Genomic DNA, 18,276 nt, shown 5'->3' with positions numbered 1-18,276 from the left:
GACTGGAGGCGACGTGAACGTCCGTACTATAGTAGGATGCAACTAAAGAAACAGCAGTTGGTAACAATGGCCCATGGTCCGCAGCGTTCTGTATACTCATCTGATCTATCACAAGAGCAAACAAAATCAGCTATTCGAAGGCTTACTACATCATACAAGCCAGAGGCCTCAAAATCCGTGACCCTCTAATTTTGTCTGATGGTTAGCTTTTTGTTTAGGCAACAAGAAAAGCTTTAACAGATGTCTGCTTCTTTTTACGGAGGAATTCTGCGCGAAGGTCACTGCATACTTAAGCTGTATCCGACAATAGCACCGTCCGGCCGTGGCTCGACGAACGGTTCAACCTATACGAACTGGGGCCAGTTGGTTCCTCTAGCAACTGCACTTTTTAGTGCGTAAGAATCCGATGGGTACTGTCCCCGAGCAAAATCGTCCTTTGTCGCGTTGTCTGTTGGCCTAGCGCGAGCGCTCCGTCAATAGTCAGCGCTAGTGCTGGCATTATATGGGTCATTTCCTCTGCAGCAATTCGTACTGATTCTCTATTGACGCAGCTATCGAAATTCTGCGCGCAACAGGAACCATGAAGCAGCGCCTGCTGCGGAGAGCGTTCGCCAGGGTTTACCTTTCACGTTGCTAACGAGTGGCAAGGCCGGAACGGTCGGAGCCTGAGGAGTTATTTGCGGCCTGTGTAAACATACACGGGCCAGCTCGCCGTTCCAGGATTAGGTAACACGCGGTCTGCAACGACCGACTCGAGAGCCCTCACAAAAAGGATAAAAATAAAGAGCGACTCCAAAAACGACCAATTCTTGGGCTCATCCGCCGCGCCTACTGGTATATCACGTCGATAAGACGTGACGGTGCTTCAAAAAATAGATTTTATCTTCGTTCCAAAAAATCATGGAAATATGCTGCGTCACAAAAATGAGCTCGAACCACCGGTGTTCAGCGTTAATAGTACATTTGAAACGATTTTGTACCGGCAGTTTCGGTCTCGCTCAGCGCCAGCGCAGAACTGCTCTTTGACGTCACGGTCGAACAGCCAACCGCCTGTGCAACCCAATACTGATGACGTCGGCGTCGTCGGGAAGCACTGTTTGTTCACGACTTCGATGAAGTAACAATAATTGGGGCGAGCACACCTTTAAGTCACTCGCTGCGTGTCGACTTGTCTAGCGGCTCCTAGGAGGGAATTCGAAATAATATTACGTTATGTTCCACTAAGCGCCTGCCACTGAAACTTGCTAGGTTTCTCCTTAGGCCCATGAAACAAATCATATCGTTTGTTCACGTTCGAAATTTTATGTCTGTACCCCTTCAAAAACCCTCTGAGGAAAAAAAAAGCGCGTATTATGGGGAGACGCTTGGGAAACGAATGAAGCGCATACGGCAACAAGAGCCCATCGTGTAGGCAGCCCGTTAACACCGAATGAAGGGCGTGCCGTCAGCAGCCGCAGATCGCGGCGTGCCCGACGGTGGAGCTGCCGCTGGTGCGACAATGCAGGGCTATTTCCAGTGTGCAACGTCGCCTGCGGGCTACGCGACGCCGGCATCTCGTCGCAACTGGCCGCCGACAAGCTGGCGGCGTGCGCTATTTTGCGCCTCCACTTCGGCTCGAACGCCCGAGCCAAAGCCCGCCCAGGAATTTTCTCCGCGCGCCAACCTCGGTACTACTCCGAAAGAACCGGCATGTATAGTAGAGACTGTCACGTGTTTAATGCCAAAACAACGGATCGAGCACGTAACCAAGCCGGCATGTGAAACCCCGCATGATCCGTTCCGGTGAACTCGGGAGAGCCGGCGTAGGAAAAGCTGTGAATAAATACTTTCCCGTCCGTTTCTTTTTTTTTTTTTCTTTCTGAATTTCGAAAACTCTTCGTCCAATTTCGCAGGCATCAGAGTCATAGAACATGAAGCAATATCTTCCAAAGCAACTGCACAGCCAACGTACGCAGGCCCGTAGCTTCATGCTGATACCCCATAAAACAATGGCCTTCTCGATGTACAGTCGGAGACGAAAGTCTCCGGACCACGTGTTCCTCTAACGAAGCCGATAGCTCTGCTATAGGTCGGCGGCTGGATACCACACTTGTGGAGGTAAAAGTTAAATTTTTGTTCTTTCATCTCCACGAGTGCAGTCTCCAGCCGCTGTCTGGTAGTAGAGCTATAAGCTTCGTTTGAGGAACACGAGGTCCGGAGACTTTTGTCCCCGACTGTACAGAGGGCAAAACACATGTCTGGAACGACCGAACTATTGTGTGTTCCGCAGATGGCAAAGCCGCTGCGACCGAGAAGGCAAGAAATGATGAAATCCTGTGATTTTAACTGAACATGCGTACACCTAGACCATTTTTAACCAAATTTTATCGCTAGATATCGCGCGCGCACGCACACGCACGCACGCACGAGATGTTGAGAGCTTATGACATTATAACGCATACCGTGTGTCGAACTGGAATTTTTACGGGTTCCGCTCCAGCGCGGTAGTCTGTTCCTCTGGGATCCGGAACTAAAAAAAAAAAAAAAAGTTACGTACGTGAAGCGAATTTGATGCCTTGTTTCCTGTTGTTGCTGTTTTTTTTTCTCCCTGTTTCTATCTCGTCTTCTTGCATTCAGTCCTCGCTCGCAGTCAATCAAAGCCAGAGATGCATAGGTAGCAGGTCACCATTCCTGAACGTGACACTGAAGGAGGGCGACACCGAGGCCAAAGCAAGATGCATCGGTGGACCCCTTTGTCTTCAGCTTTGGGTCGTAGAAGTCCTGAAGTGGTGTCGCCGCAAATGCTGTGGTAAGGTCGTTCCAGACATTGGAGAGGCCGGTGTTCCAGTTGAACTCCGCATCGATTTTCAGCAGTGCACAAGGCGGGGCTGTTACACCCCTATCCATGGGCGTCCGGAGGGGGGGCAAGGGGGGGCGGCTGCACCCCCCTGGAAAATCACTCACTCGAACCGTGAGTGATGGCCGCACGCCAGGGACGGTGGTGCGCTCAGCCAAAAGGGTAAAAGCAGCCCCTCTTCCACGCTTTGGGTCACATATCTCCGAAATGCCGCGTCCGGGCGCGCGTCGTTCCGCAGTTTTCAAACCACGCCATCGTTAACTCTACTGAAGGGCGACCTGTTGCAGACATACAGCGGCACCAGCGAGCATGTGTTTCGAGCCGTCTTGAGATGGGTGTCTGTTTCTTTGATCTCTAGAGAGATAGCGACACGGAGGCAGACAGTGCACAGGGCATCTTGTTTTCGCCTTCGTTACGCCGGTCACCGATGAATCCTTCAGGAGGGAAGGACAAATCAGCCGTGTCCACCCCCGCTTTGTCCGACTGCTCAGGGGCAAGCGGGCGATCAGACGGCGCCACCGCCGCTCGCTGTCTCCTCCGATCCTCGGGAGAGCGCAGTTCGGTAGAAGCGCCGCTTTCAGAATCTTCGGCAAAGGGGATTAGCTGCTTTTGTTCACGGCGACGCAGTCTCCAGAGGCGCCCCACACCAGCGTTCCTTACGTCTTCTCCGAAAACCAGCGCCTTTGGTCAACGCAGCCCGATAGCGCCCGCCTGGCTCGCCTGTCCCCTCTGTCTGGGCCTCAAATCACAACAGCGCCCATGTACTGTGCGATGTCAGTGCATGGTAAACAAACCCAGGTGGTCGACATTGAGTCGTTTTGGGGCTCTGAACCCCATAAAAACACAAAAACAAATTTTCCGACAGGAGTGGCGAGTGTCCCTTCCCCTCGGAAGTCGCGCGGCGTTCCTTTCACCCCCAGAGTGCGCATTCGGGGATATTACGGCAAGTAAGCCCTTGCACGTGTGCGCGCCTCTGTGTTTGTGCTTCGGTGTTTTTAGTGGCCGGTTGTCAACGAAGCTGGAACAACCAAGACAGCGGACGAGAAAACGACGAGCGGCGAGCAGTGTGTGTGCGGTTGCCCGACTGTGCGGATGCGCGAGCAAGATGGAGCGAGGTGTATGAAGTTGCGAGCGTGCATTTATCTTGTAAATAAGTTTTAGTTGTATATATAGTCATCTTTTGTTTTCGACGTACGCGTTCAACCGTTTTTCCAATCAATATGTATGATGAGTGTGCATCGAGAGCGTGTAATGAAGCACTGAAATGAATTTATCACCCGTGTAATTACGCAATTCGCCCAGAAAAATCCGAGGCGCCTACAGTTGCTGTTCAAGGAAGACTGACTGAGTGAGTGAGTGACTGTAGTTGCGTGTTTGTGAACATATTGTGCTGTGTGCTGGTCATCAATCCGGGTGAGTCGAGAACCCGTATGCAGCAAGACTGAGCACACTTCTCCACGAAGTGATAGTATCTTTTTGCATTTTTTTATTAGTTTTAATGGTTTCTTCGTTGATAAACTCCAATGTATCTCTCCTAGCCGCGCTTTAGTTTTCTGTTTGTACTTTTTCTTTCATGTGTGTTTTTTACTTATTTTTTATTTATATACAAATAAATAAGTTTATTCCGCAAATAGTGCCTTTTTGCTACGAATATACCCCCCCCCCCCCCCCCCCCCCCCCTCCGGCGCCAACAACCAATGGGCCCCCCCCTGCAAAAATTTCTGCGGACGCCCTTGCCCCTATCCAGTGTATTATCCATTCGAGGAATAAACTTTTGACGATAAAAAAAAATGTTGTGGTTTTCTGCGACAAATTTGGAAGAGAAAGCAGTATAAAAAAAAAGAAAAAGCTATCCAGAGAAACCGGAAGAAACAGTTATCGTCACACTGTGAAAAATAAAAAGGTCGAAAACCAAAAGAAAGAACCGATAAGATCTATTTTGAGAGAAAAAATAACGAAGATGCCATGAACAAACAATGAAAACCACAAAGTTGAGGCATATATTTATGCTACGTAGGGCTTTATGACGTAAAAGAAGCTGGGATATCTTGCGCCAAACCCAGTGTTGAGCGCAAAGTAAAAAAAAAATGAAAATATTTTTTTTGTTGCTCTGCAAACTCTGCTAGAGTACAACAACTAAAAAAGTATTTTATGGAATAGGTTGTTGAAAACCACATCGACTTAAGAAGCCATCACATCGGAATATCTACCAGATATGTCCTAGCTCATTCTTACTTATTTTATTTATTTATTTTATTTACAGATACCTTACAGGCCTCCAGGGAGGCATTGTGTAAGGGGGGAGCAATAAATATGTACAACAGTAGCTAGAAAAAAACAAAAAATGCGTAGGAACACAAAAACTGTTACGTTCTAAAAGCTGATTAGTGATTACAAATTATCACGACTGTACAAAATACAGGCAGAAAAACATTGGATCAAAAAAATAAAATATAAATAAGACATAATAGTAACGGCAAAAAAAGAACATGAGCAAATACACAGGAAGGCAAATGGGCTGATAAACAGGGTGTGACAAAAAAAAAAGGCATGACTCGGGCAAAGAAGAAAACGTGCTAGGTGTTATCGGTATAATGTTTGACCAGATGATTATGAAACGTGCCGTGGTTGCGCTGCAATGCAATGCAGTTTGGAAGATCATTCCATAGACATATACCACGTAGGAGCGGAGAAAAGTTAAAGGCCTGAGTACTGCCATAAATGCATGAGTAGCTGAGGTTATTGTGCGATCTGGTTGATGAATAAGAGGGTCGTTGCAGGTGCGATAAAGGTGACCGAGTGGCATGGATTAATTTGTGAAACAGAGATAAAAGGGCTATGTCTCGACGAATTCTTAATGGAAGGAGTGAAAGTTCCAGCTTCATTTGGGTAACGCTTGATTGAAAACTATAATTTCGCGAAATAAATCGACTAGCCCTATTTTGGATTGCTTCTAACATGTCAATTAAGTATTTCTGGTGAGGAGACCAAATGGAAGACGCATACTCAAGCTAGGATCTAACAAAAGTTAAATAGGCTTGTTTACGCACATTAGCAGTAGAGCTTTGTAAGTTGCGGCGCAGGAAACCTAATGATCGCGAAGCATTGGCAGAAATGGTAGTTATGTGAGCAGTCAAAGAAAGGTTTGGTGAGAAGTTAACACCTAAGTATTCATATTGAGTAGCCCGACCCAATATGTTGTTATTAATGTGGTAAGGGAAGTAAGAGTTTGCTGATTTTCGAGAAAAAGAGATTATTTTACACTTGGCAACATTTAGGGTCATTAGCCATGTTCTATACCAATCACGAATTAAATCCAGGTCACTTTGAAGTGAAATGTGGTCGTCAGTACCCTTTATGCATCGGTATACAATACAATCGTCAGCAAACATCGTCAGCAATCGTCAGCAAAAGTCGAGGAATGCACAATCAGATTGTAAGTTGTTCATGTTGGAATGAAGGTCAGTAGTGAATTCGAATTTATTTATTTATTTATTTCAGTACCCTCAGGGCCCGAGGACATTACAGAGGGGAGTGGGGTACAATATACAAAATGACAAAAGAACAGCAGTCACAAGTAACACAAAATGTGAACAAAAATATGGCTCGCGCAAATCAGTAGGTTACAGCAAATACAATCAAACAAATTAACAGTCATTTAACACGAAATTATGAGCAAAGAATAAAAGTAAGCATACCACGCAAACAAAAAAAAACACGAGGAAATTGTTGAAAATGGCAGGAAAACACTGGTGCACACATTCTGTGATTCACATAACTGTGATTCACAGGAAAAGCCTTTCCTAAAGCCATGCTGATTGGGGACAAAGAAATGAACAGATTCCAAGTGACCGTAAATATGAGACGCAATAATGTGCTCGAGCATCTTGCAGCAGATACATGTTAGAGAAGTCGGTCGATAATTTTCACATGAATGTTTATTTCCACTTTTGTAAACTGGTACCACTTTTGCTATCTTCCAGTCATTCGGAAGCATGCCTGTTAATAATGACTGCCGAAAGACATGAAGTAATATGTTACTAGACGTGGATATGGTGTTCTTTAATATTTTGGAATTAATTTCATCGACGCCACATGAAGAAGAGACTTTCAGGTTAGTGATCAATCGGGTTATGCCTTCGAAAGTAACATGAATCGGAGCCATGTATGGGTTATCTAGTCTTTCATTATTTTTCTCCTCAATGAATGCTTGGCCATGTAATTGCACACAAGAGCCGCTTCGACTATCTTCCTACTTGTGAGAAAATTATTTACCAGTCATTACCTTAACTGCAGTACATTACTTAATACATCTTATAATTTTCAAACCCACCTGTCTGCAGTACCTCATGATCTCCTCAAATGTTTGCTGCAAGTCAATTCTAGAGTTACTCAAAAGGGTAATGTCATCAGCAAACTACTAGAGGTCGCTGAGGTACTTCCCACCGATCCCCATACCTCATTCTATTCAATTTATTGCTCGGAACACATATTGGAATGCGTCAGTGATTAAAGTTTTGGAAGTGCATCTGCATGCGTGATAAGTATTTTCCCACCATTTTGCTGAAGAATTATGGTGGCAGTGTGGTCTATGTAGATACTTAATTGTTCACAGATACTGGGACACCCTGGTTATGAAATGTGCGTATGATTGCAGACACATTCATCAATCAAGTGTTCTTTCATCATTATGAAGTTAATATAGAATGGTTAGATAGTGTAACATTTTTTCTATATCCTGAATGTCATGAACATGATTTATGGTTGACACTAATATGCAAAGATACACTCCACTACTTTCAAGGGTAACTTATGCAGATTAGGGAATTTATTCAAGAGAAACTGGCACAGATGTACTTATATTCGTCACAACTAGCAAATAAGATAGCAGCTAGTGCACTGATTCACTAATTCTCGCTTACATTTCCTGGTTATAATTTGAGGTAGTCTTGTCGGTCTGGCGCGGTCATTTTCCCCATGACGCTGCTGCTATGCGGTAAAGCCATCTTACATGAGGACACTGTTATTATGTAGTGAAGTCCACACGGCATGCGTGTAGTTGCAAATTTTTCTGAAGAACACTGCGCAAGAGTGCAGAACATTCCACTGCCTGCACAGACTGACTGGCGACATATCATTTGATTGACACATGCGCACTATACAAAATTCAACGCTCTCCAATTGTCAGATGATTCGGACGCGCAGTCGTTTCTTTTCGCATTGCCTCTCAGGCTTTCTGGGCTTGAAAATGAAGGGGTCCTGTGCAGCTAGCTTCTCAGATCTTATTACCTTCCATATTCAAAATGTGCATATTATAAAAACAGGGTTACATGTTCATTTCCCCTGCGCCAGGGCACCACAGAGTTCAGGCGCTGACTGAAGGCATCAAAGCACTACGACCGGCACGAGAGGCGAACATCAGTTGCGTGATGCCCTTAAAAAAAAAAAATCAAAAGCTTTGTATAGAGTTTCAATTCATCAAAGAGAGTTGGAAAGCTTGCGGAAGCGAAAGAAGGTATGTCGTATCACTGCATGCACTGGTCTACACTGAACGGTTACCAGCGGATGTGGTGTTCCTCTAAGTCGAGCTCGCTCAAAAGAGCGCGTCGTAGTCACATCGTTGTTTTATCGCGTTGCTCATGCCACCAGCAAGCAGTACTGGGATTTTTGCGACTTCTGAGTACGCGCAGCCAAGGCATGCACTTAATAATAATAGTTTGTAGATTCAGGCCTGCCTAAGCCAAAGAAGGCTTGAGGGGCAGAGCCTGTCAGTTAGCGACAAAACAGGCATATAAACAAATATTTAGAGAAGAAAAAAGCACACACAAGAGGGAGAAACAAACAGATCATGGACTACTGCTCAAGAACAGCTTGTTTTACAAGTTTCCGGCTTGTTAAAACAAAGGCATCGTCCCGCAAACTGTTCAATACCAACGGTACATAGTATGGTCGTACACGTTCTCCGTACCTGGTGCGCGTACGGGGCAAAAGAAAACGTTATCGCGGGCGAAGTCCTCGTGCTGGAGTACACAAATGACAAAATTCTTTAGTCAATATATATTTTAGAACAACTGTTAATTTATACAAAAGATCAAAATTAGGAAGATGCAGGTGTTCGAAGACATTCGTAACCAAAGGTAAAGACATACCATAGCAGACAGATTTGAGCAGACTTTTTAGAAAACTGTTAAGTTTATCACGTCAAAAAACTGGGCAGTAAAAAAAACAAAACAAATTACACCATATCGCAATACACTGTAAGCAAGAGCATTGACAATGTGTTTACGGATAACTAATGGGCATAGAAATTTAATAGAATACAATAAACATGCTACCTCGCCCAGCTCGATGCACACATGAGCTAAATGTGTGCTCCAGACAATATCAGCATCGAGATGAATTCCAAGGTATTTGATAGATGATACACATTCAATAGGGTCGCATGTGCATATTATCGCACGTAGGTAAGTGTATGACAGAAGCCAACAGCCACAGAAACCAAGGGGCACAGGGGATTTTTTTTTCTTTTATGATTAATTTCTTTATTTTGTGGTGTTGATCAATTTATAATATTACTGAATGTGCCATCGCTTAAAGCTAATTGATTAGAAAAGCAGAAGAAAAAACAACCACATGCCGCCGGTGGGATCCGAACCCACGACCTCCGAATTACGCGTCCGGTGCTCTACCTCTGAGCTACGGCGACTTTTTTTTTCTTTATTGCTCTGAGCTACGGCGACGGCTGTCAAACCTTCTGCTTTCGGGGGTATTTATGTTTACAAGTAACCTAACGTTGAGGTCGTGGGTTCGGATCCCACCGGCGGCATGTGGTTGTTTTTTCTTCTGCTTTTCTAATCAATTAGCTTTAAGCGACAACATATTCAGTAATATTCTTACATGATCAACACCACAAAAAAGGGGAAAAAAATTAATTAAAAAAATCCCCTGCGCTCCTTGGTTTCTGTGGCTGTTGGCTTCTCTCATATCTAACCTTGAGTGTGTTCATCAGCGCCACCCACGTTCATAAGCGGCGGACCTAGAACGACTTGAGTTACCGCAGGTGTGACGTAGAACGTCATCGAACGGAGAGGGTGGAAGCTGTGTGAGAACCCTCTTATGCTTCCTATGGCGTCAAGGCTGCCAGAACCGAGGCCCTCGCTAAGCAATTAAGCAAACAAGGGAAGGGGAATGAGGGGCTCGTTATAAATATGAGAGAAGCCAACCGCCACAGAAACCAAGAAGCACAGGGGATTTTTAATTTATTTTTTTTTGTGGTGTTGATCAAGTAAGAATATTACTGATATGTCGTCGCTTAAAGCTAATTGATTAGAAAAGCAGAAGAAAAAACAACCACATGCCGCCGGTGGGATCCGAACCCACGACCTCCGAATTACGCGTCCGGTGCTCTACCTCTGAGCTACGGCGACGGCTGTCAAACTTTCTGCTTTCGGGGGTATTTATGTTTACAAATAACCTAACCTTGAGAGTGTTCATCAGCGCCACCCGCGTTCGTAAGCGGCGGACGTGGAACGTCCTGAGTTACCGCTGGTGTGACGTAGAACGCCATCGAACGGCGAGGGTGGAAGCTGTGTGAGAACCCTCTTATGCTTCCTACTGGGTTATCTGTAGCCATAATCTGAATTTCAGCATCTTCGTGCCTTTCCTCTCCTCTAGTCACTTTTGCACTCTGAAAGGCCGGCGTTCCTACGCCCGCCACACCGCCGACGAACGCGCGATGGCGCGCGGGAATTTCCCGGAGGACGGAGCTTCCCGATTCACTGGAGCTACGCGGATTAAGGCCCATTCACCGACTATACACGACAGACGAAATCGGTTTCGTCCGGGCGCAGACACAGCACCACGTGACCCTACGTCCCTGGCTCCGCCTATCCGCGGACGGCGCAGGCTTCCCAAGCCAAGAACGGCCGCGCGGATATGCCACCATAGCGCGGATTGCCAAATGCCGCCTGAGCTGCAGTCTGCTGCGCTTTTGGAGTACAACTCTTGAGAGTGCGCCCTCATTCCCGAGCGAGCCCCCTGAATAACCTCAATTATTGGCATTTTTGCTTATTTCCCCTTTCACTAGAATAGGGGTTCCCTGGACTGCCCATTTCATTTGTGCTGGTGCAGTTGTGGGGTGCGGCACTGGCGCCGCTCTTGGGAGGGAAGTGCGAGAAGGGCAATAGAAGGCAACGAGAGGTCGACGGCGCGGGAGGGAGAGGCTTGCCCCAACTACTTTTCAAGTCCGTCCGCGCGGTCCGCGCAGTCGTGCGCTCTCGCCGTACGCCATGCGCATGCAAGCCGCTGCCGCCCGCGAACGAAGCAGAGCCAGTGACGTGTGGCGTGGTGCTCTGTCCGCGGTCGGAATCAGTGCTTTCACTCGTCGTGTGAATCGGCCTGCCTGATGCCTGAAAGACTGTAATAGCCAACTCTGGACTGGCATATACGCAGGAGCGTGCGACAGAGGAGGAAAGTCGCCGGAAAGGGTTCGCTAACTCTCGCGCGCGATTGTGGGCTCTAGAAGTGCATTATTTGGCTCAAGTGTTCATGGCAACACAATGCAGTGATTGAGCGAGTTGTGTGCTCTCCTCAAAAGGTGTTTCGGAGCCCCTTTAAGCGGAATCAATTATTTTATAAAGTTGCACCATTTGAGACATGCGGTGATCTTTAATCGCATTAGATGTCGTTTTTTAATGATTTTCATTCCACAGGTCCACATGTGAGTGAGCTGCGCTGCACGACGCCGCCGACTAGGCGAAGCCGCTTTGTCCGCTGAACGGGACCCTTAACGCTATGGCGTTAAAATGCGATTATCGGGCTTCAGGGAGCCCTATCGGGCTTGCCCAAATGCCTGTCAAACAACACTCATTTAATTTAGCTTATATACGCCAAATCTAAGACCCTGCTGTTTGTGATTCTGTGATGACACAAACGAGAAATGCAAATGAGTGGATTGCATTGCAAGTACCTTCTATTAAACAAAAAAAACAATTTTCCCGTTTACAGCCTTTGTTGTGAACATTATGCAAACGTAATGAGACTAGATTTCTTCAGGCACCACGACTGCGCGACATTCGCGTGTCATGGTCATACTTTTGTATACATTAAAAACGTTCCACCGGCTGTTACACGTAGGATTAAGACGTAGCGTTCTGACCAGCGGCTGTGCCCTAATTACGCATAATTGTCTCAACTTTCCTTAAAGGGCAACTCCGCCGATTTTTCGATATTCATCGATCGAAATGAAATTTTAAGTCTCTATTCTTTATGGTAGTCTGATATCTCGTAAAATTTCGCACCTGAAAGCGGCGTAGTTTTTCGCAAACGAATCTTGAAGACAAGTGCTCCTCGACGCGAGCGGCACCCATTGATCGAGCAACTTCTACAGGCCACCCTGTACTGTGACGTCACTAGCGTGTCGGCGTGTCAAGCTGGTCGGGCGCGCGCTGGCGTTGACAGTGCAGGGGAAAACTGAAAATTTATTTTGAGGAAAGTAAATGACGTAGTAACGGACACCCGAACCGCGACGTAAGGGAGGAGTGAAAGAAGAAAGGAAGAAAGAGGTGCTGTAGTGCAGGTCTCCGGGAATTATTTCGACCACCTGTGCCATTTCGCGCCATCTCAACGTGCCTGATGTGATGTTTACGCCACAGTGATGGGTCACGGCAACTTCTGATGTGTGGGCTGCACAAATTCTTCATCTGTGACAACGGGCGTGATCTACCAAAGGTTTCCTAGCGATAAGAACCTTCGCGACAATTGGGTAAGAGCTGTCCGCCGTGTCAGCTGGTCTCCGAGGAGTCATTCCCGCTTGTGCTCGGAACATTTCGCGCCAGATTGATATGAAGACAGCGTGTACCTCAGAGGGAGCTTTGGACTCGCCAAGGCTTCGTTCAACCGGAGCTTGAAGGCAGATTCTGTGCCAACGTTATTCGAGTACAACCGCCCATCGCAGCGGCCAGCTGAACGAAGCGCGGCCGTCAAGAGGAAGCCGACCACAGTGAGCGTGCTCAATCTATGTTGGATTGTAGAACTGTAGCTTGCGTGAATTCGCTTCCGAAAGCTCGCCGTCGAGACAAAGCTTCGCAAAGAGATGACTGCTGGTGATGCATTCCCCTGTAAGGACGTTGTGCACCGCGGCAACGTTCCGGCAGCAGATTCTTTCATCAGGCTGGGTCGGCCGGCACTCGCCAAACAAACAGCTATCAGCGGGAGAATCACATTAACTTTTGTTCTGACCACTGTGTCACAAATGCATGTATGAGAAATGATTCAAATACTTACTTCTCCGAGTTCAGACCGTCTCCATGCTGCAGGTGACGCGGCCTGTGGTGTGACTCGGCTAGCTAGCGCGGTGGTGGATCATACCTGAAAGGCGACTCGTCCAGTCCGAAATCGTCGAATGAGTCGTCTTCTAAAGTCTCGCTGGTCTCGGAAAAGCTGTTCTCCGCGCTTCAGTCACATCGACAGCGCGGCTTCGAACTTCGCAGCGCGGCGAACACGCTAGTGACGTCACAGTGAATACCGCACGTGATACCGAAGGCATCTCCCCGGTTTCGGTTTCGCGGTTTCGGTTTCGAATTTTGCGTTTTCTGCTGTTTAAAAATTATTTTAGGGTTTCTTTTGAAAACCTTGTATCGTACACATTACAGGAGATTCATAGGAACACAAAAGAGCCAATAACTTAAAATGGCTGAAAAATCGCCGGAGTTGCCCTAGTGGTTGGTGGCCAGCGGTGGCCCGGTGTCGGCCTGTGTTTGCTTGCCTATGCGTCGGCGGCTATTGCCAGGCGTTTGCCAGCAATCGGTTGTTTGCCTTTTGCCAATCATAGGCCGACAGAGCAGTTGGCGAGCCGTTGCCCTACGCTGGCCCGAGCAAAGTCGGCCGAGCACATCCATCGGCTACCAACTCGAGGCCGGCGAGTTACCAACCATCGGCCCTTGGCAAATTTCTCTTGGGTGATCGGTAACTGCGTGCTGCCTCGGGAATAATTTAGACCACCTGGCGTTATTTAACGTACGCTTACATCACAATTCACAGAGGAATTTTTTTTACGTATTTCGCTTCCATCGAAACGCGGTCGCCGCGGCTGGGATTGAATCTTGGTCCCGATTTAGAAGCGCCCCGCGGAAGGTAAACTGCTCTAATCAACTACTCTGAAAAATTTTCACATACCGCGCTTGAGAGGTCTGACATCACAACCGGCCAGGTACAGTCTAAAGCCTGTACAATGCAGAAATCTTAGATGTCAATAACATGCGAAGCTCACATATGTTCCGACGAGAAACTACACCCTTCCTAGCTGTAGTGCAGCTGGGTACCTGCGATGGTCATTCGACCGATTTGGCTGCTCTGTCGAAAAATTGTTGCACGCGCTCCCGATGAGGTCTGAATTACTGCGAGCTGCCTGGTGTAAGCTCACTTGACATCGCTCTTGGAAAATTTTTCACATTTACAGACACCAATTTGCATAACTTTAGTATATGTGCGTGATTTACTTTCACTCATATACCACTGCAACCTGTTTATAAGTTTGTTCTGCAAGATGTCAAAATAAAAAAAAACTAGAGAGAGTGTTTACTACATTTGGATCAATGCAAAGCATCAGGGCTGGAGCAGCCCTTACCCCGTCGGTCACGTGCTGATGGGGCTCTGAAGAATACACAGAGCCCATCACTTGCCCGAAGTGTTCCACACCGGCTACAGAGGTGGATGTTCACCACCTTCTGTGGACTTGTGCAGGGATAAGAGCTTCAAGGACACGAATTTTATAGGAAGTGGGACTCAGGCGACAAGGGAGGAGGATATCTCAAAGTGGTTGACTGACAACATTAAGAGAAGAAGCCTTCATCGGTTCGATGCTGCATGAAAACAGCTTACATCATTTCCTTTAGTATGCAGCGAACCCAAATTATGCCTTGATGGCAAGTGTGCGAAATAGAAAAAAAAAAGAAAGCACAAAGCACTTACGCTAGGCCAGCTGTGGATATGCAAGAGACGATTTTGCTCGGGTCAGAACCATCGGATTAGTGCCACGTCATCGACAACGAACGGTTTTGCTCGAGGTTGGTAGTTAGTGCTTATGCACCAAAAAATACATCCACATGTAAATCATAACAGCTCTTACAACAGCTCAGCTAGTTATTAGACTCCAGTGTTCCCTAATAAATCTAAGCACTGAAATGGCTCATTCTTTTCCATTTTATGTAAAACCTTCTTTACAAGGTGTACATAGATAGTTCAAACAGCATTTCAGGAACATAATCTCCGTAGACAAAGTCTCTTGCTTTCCACCACTTATTTAATAATATGCATGCGAACATAAAAATGGATTATTTTTCTCCATGATTTCATTCTGGAGAAAGCACCTGGAGTATATATTTGCACGAGCGTTTATTGAAGCAAAAGCTTCACTACGCCATGTAAAGCCAAGGCCGCGGACTGCAGGACTCTGACCTTGAAGCGAGTCAGAGTTCAAACCAAGAAGCAGTCGTGGTATAAGTATGGTGTTCTACCACACGGCACCAAAGTCAAAGACCAAGGTCAAAGAAAAGGAAGTGAGAGGAGGGGATGATTGTGTGTAGATTCACATGACCACGTAGCCGATGACGTGTCGACAAACCCCCTGCTGGTGGAGCTAAGACTAACACGTGACTACTGGCGTCAACAATTGTGAGTATAAAAGTGGACACTGCTGCGTCTAGCGGCAGGCTCAACGGCATTCATTGTGTTCATTGGTGTTGACGTTTTAGACTGATGATTTCATAGAAAGGAAGTGTGCATAACTGGCTCCCTGGGTCAGTGAATGCCTGAATCGCGCTTTGAGGTACATGGGGTGGTTAGAGAGATGTGGGCTGCATTCGTTAACACTAACAGTTAACGTTGCGGCAGACACGTGGCACTGCAGCAATAGGCCACAGCATTCATATGGTGAGCAAACTCTCGCGATCAACCATTAACTGCACCAAGGTGGCAGGGTGGCCGCACTACCTATCCAATGTTGGGAACACACTCAACGTTGCAGGCGCCAAACCACGTATAGTTGCCCGATACGCCATAGCTTTCACTCTCTAACCAGGTTCAGCAGTAGTTAAACCGCACCCCATTTTTTTAGGCTCCTTATAAAAGTCAATTTATGGGCTGAAAGTCATGAATAATCAGTGCTTTTATTGTTGTGCATCAAAGGTGCCGAATTCCTGAACATTTGAAACAACCTACTTCACCGTGTGAACATAAAAATACTCTATGGTAATCCTGGCAAGCCGCAAACGCTAACACAAGCAAGAAAAAAGGAAAGTCTCCTAGCTGGCAATGAAGCTAGAAAGCAGTACCTAACCACCTCTTTCTGCAAAAACAATCACCAGCGCAAGGCAACTTGCTGCAGTTGGTGGAGATAGTCTCGCTGAAGAGAGACGATAGACATAGCTCAAATTCATGTTTGCACTGAACAAGATAGTGAAGTGCTAGTGAAGATAGTGAACAAGATAGTGAAGTGCTATCAAGGATGTGCTCAACATGGCTGCATTTTCACTGAAACAACTAGTCAAAGGTCAGAAATTTAATAAATCCACTCTACACTTGACAACTGAGGAACGGTTGATTGAATAGACTACAAATGCAAACGATAATAAATCTGTGGAGCAGTAGTGCACTGCAGTAAATGACTTCCCTGCTGGACACAGAGAGACAACATAGATTTTAACGTAATTTACGGAAGACATGTTTTGAGTTTTTAACAATGCCATCCGATTGCTTTTCATCAGCCTAGAAACAATGTTCAAATGCATTCTCCCCTAAACATACACTAGGGCGAATGACCTGGGCGTGCATATAATCCTAATTTCTTTATAGTTTTTCTTTTCTACACAAATTTTTTTTCCTGTTCTACTCTGCAAGTCTTCCAGGCTTCATCAAGCTGTTCTGAAGGAACTTATGATCCACAAGAGAGACCAGGGTTGCTCAGATCAGAATGAAGGGAGCTGATCACTAAAATGCACATCAACACATGTGAATCTGGCATGTCGCCACACAACATTTCACATCAGTAGCAACCCACGCCGGGTAGCAGGTATGTACATACAATCAGAAACAGAAGTCTCCACGTTGCGCAAGTGGAAACCAAAGTCAGCAGCTGCATTACAAGCTGTGGCTAGAGACCACAACGGTGGAGGTGAAAGTGATCCACATGCTCTGTGTGGTAGTCAAATGAGGCGATGGTCGAGAAGCAATACCTATGCACCCAGATCATTTTTCACGCATCCTGGAGACTTGTCCCCGATAGTTGATAGTACATCATATATTTGTAACTGGAGGCTGAACAGAGGAAAGTTGGCAGAAGTCAATATATAGGTTTGTATTAGTACTCATTACCACAACACATCCTACAATCTCTTGATGCGCTGCAAGCTACCATTTGATACATGCTCAGCAAACAAGAAAAGGGTCAAAGGCTAATGGGGGTTTGATGTTTAGAAGATGCGGGAGACAAGGCCTTGGCATGTTTGGTCTTCAGCCATAGGTGGCAAAATAAGAGCCTAACCCAACTGTGGTTATTTACAAATACTATAAAGCCATTATGCGGCTGCAATGCTTCCATGCGACCATCAAGTGAACGAACTAACAGTGATTACCTGCTTCACAACAGTAAAGTAACCACACCACAGCAGTATAGTTCTTGGAAAATATTTTATTACCTAAAAATTGGCCAATACAAGGCAGATAAACAGTTAAGAATTGTATTCAATACAGGAGAGGAGGAAAATCCAGGATGAGCAAGGAGCTGACAAGGCTAGTTCCACAAAAGGAGCAGAAATTTGATATTTCCAGAGAAGCCATTGCATACTGCAGACGAGCAGATGGCAAGTGAGCCAAGTGGATTGCGCTAGTACATATATATAAAAAAAATTTACACAATGTACATATCTCCTGCTCGAAAGAACACAAGCTTGCCACAATGCAACTCTGGGCTGGCGCACTCTTCGAACATGCATGTCCTGATGAAAAGGCCAGCCCAGCCAAGACCAGCCTAGCCCAAGTGGGCGCTACTTGTTAAGGCCACTGATTGGCTAGCTGCCTTGTGGTAGATGTGCACATGCGCGCAGCTAAAAATAGGGGAGGAGGCGAGTCAAACAGCTGCCTACTGGTGTTGTGTCTCAGGCGCACGCTCTGCATCTTCATCATCGTCATCAGTGTCATGGTGGTGCGTTATCTGACTTGGTGTCTCCGGAATGCGATGAGGCACCTGCGCATGTTACAGGCATGCAAGCATCAACATCACGAGTTTATTTTGTCCTTCACATTTTGAACAGATGTGCTTGCCCCCAGCACGTCAGGTGCTGCCACTGAAGAGTGCTGATCAGAATAAAGAGAAAAGAAAGATTGGACAAAAAGGAAGCTGCCATTACAAACTTTTATGCTCGAGTGTCTCCCCCTTCTGGCAA

General features: G+C 46.3%; 1 protein-coding gene across 5 annotated transcripts in view; it reads right to left on the bottom strand.

Moving 5' to 3' along the window:
• Positions 1–17,504: 17,504 nt before the first annotated feature.
• Positions 17,505–18,276, bottom strand: part of Nt5b (5' nucleotidase B) — a 92,318-nt gene continuing 91,546 nt past the window's right edge. For all 5 annotated transcript variants that reach the window (XM_089578636.1, XM_089578637.1, XM_089578635.1 and 2 more), the window contains one exon: positions 17,505–18,077. In XM_089578636.1, coding sequence (XP_089434762.1) covers positions 17,973–18,077 — 105 coding nt within the window. In that variant the 3' untranslated portion in view covers positions 17,505–17,972. The remainder of the gene's footprint in view (positions 18,078–18,276) is intronic.

This window comes from Amblyomma mixtum, chromosome 3 (genome assembly GCF_055824585.1).
Source record: "Amblyomma mixtum isolate Tamu chromosome 3, ASM5582458v1, whole genome shotgun sequence".
NCBI lineage: Eukaryota > Metazoa > Arthropoda > Arachnida > Ixodida > Ixodidae > Amblyomma > Amblyomma mixtum.
The sequence above is the reverse complement of the archived record's forward strand: the minus strand, read 5'-3'. Positions and strand labels throughout refer to the sequence as shown.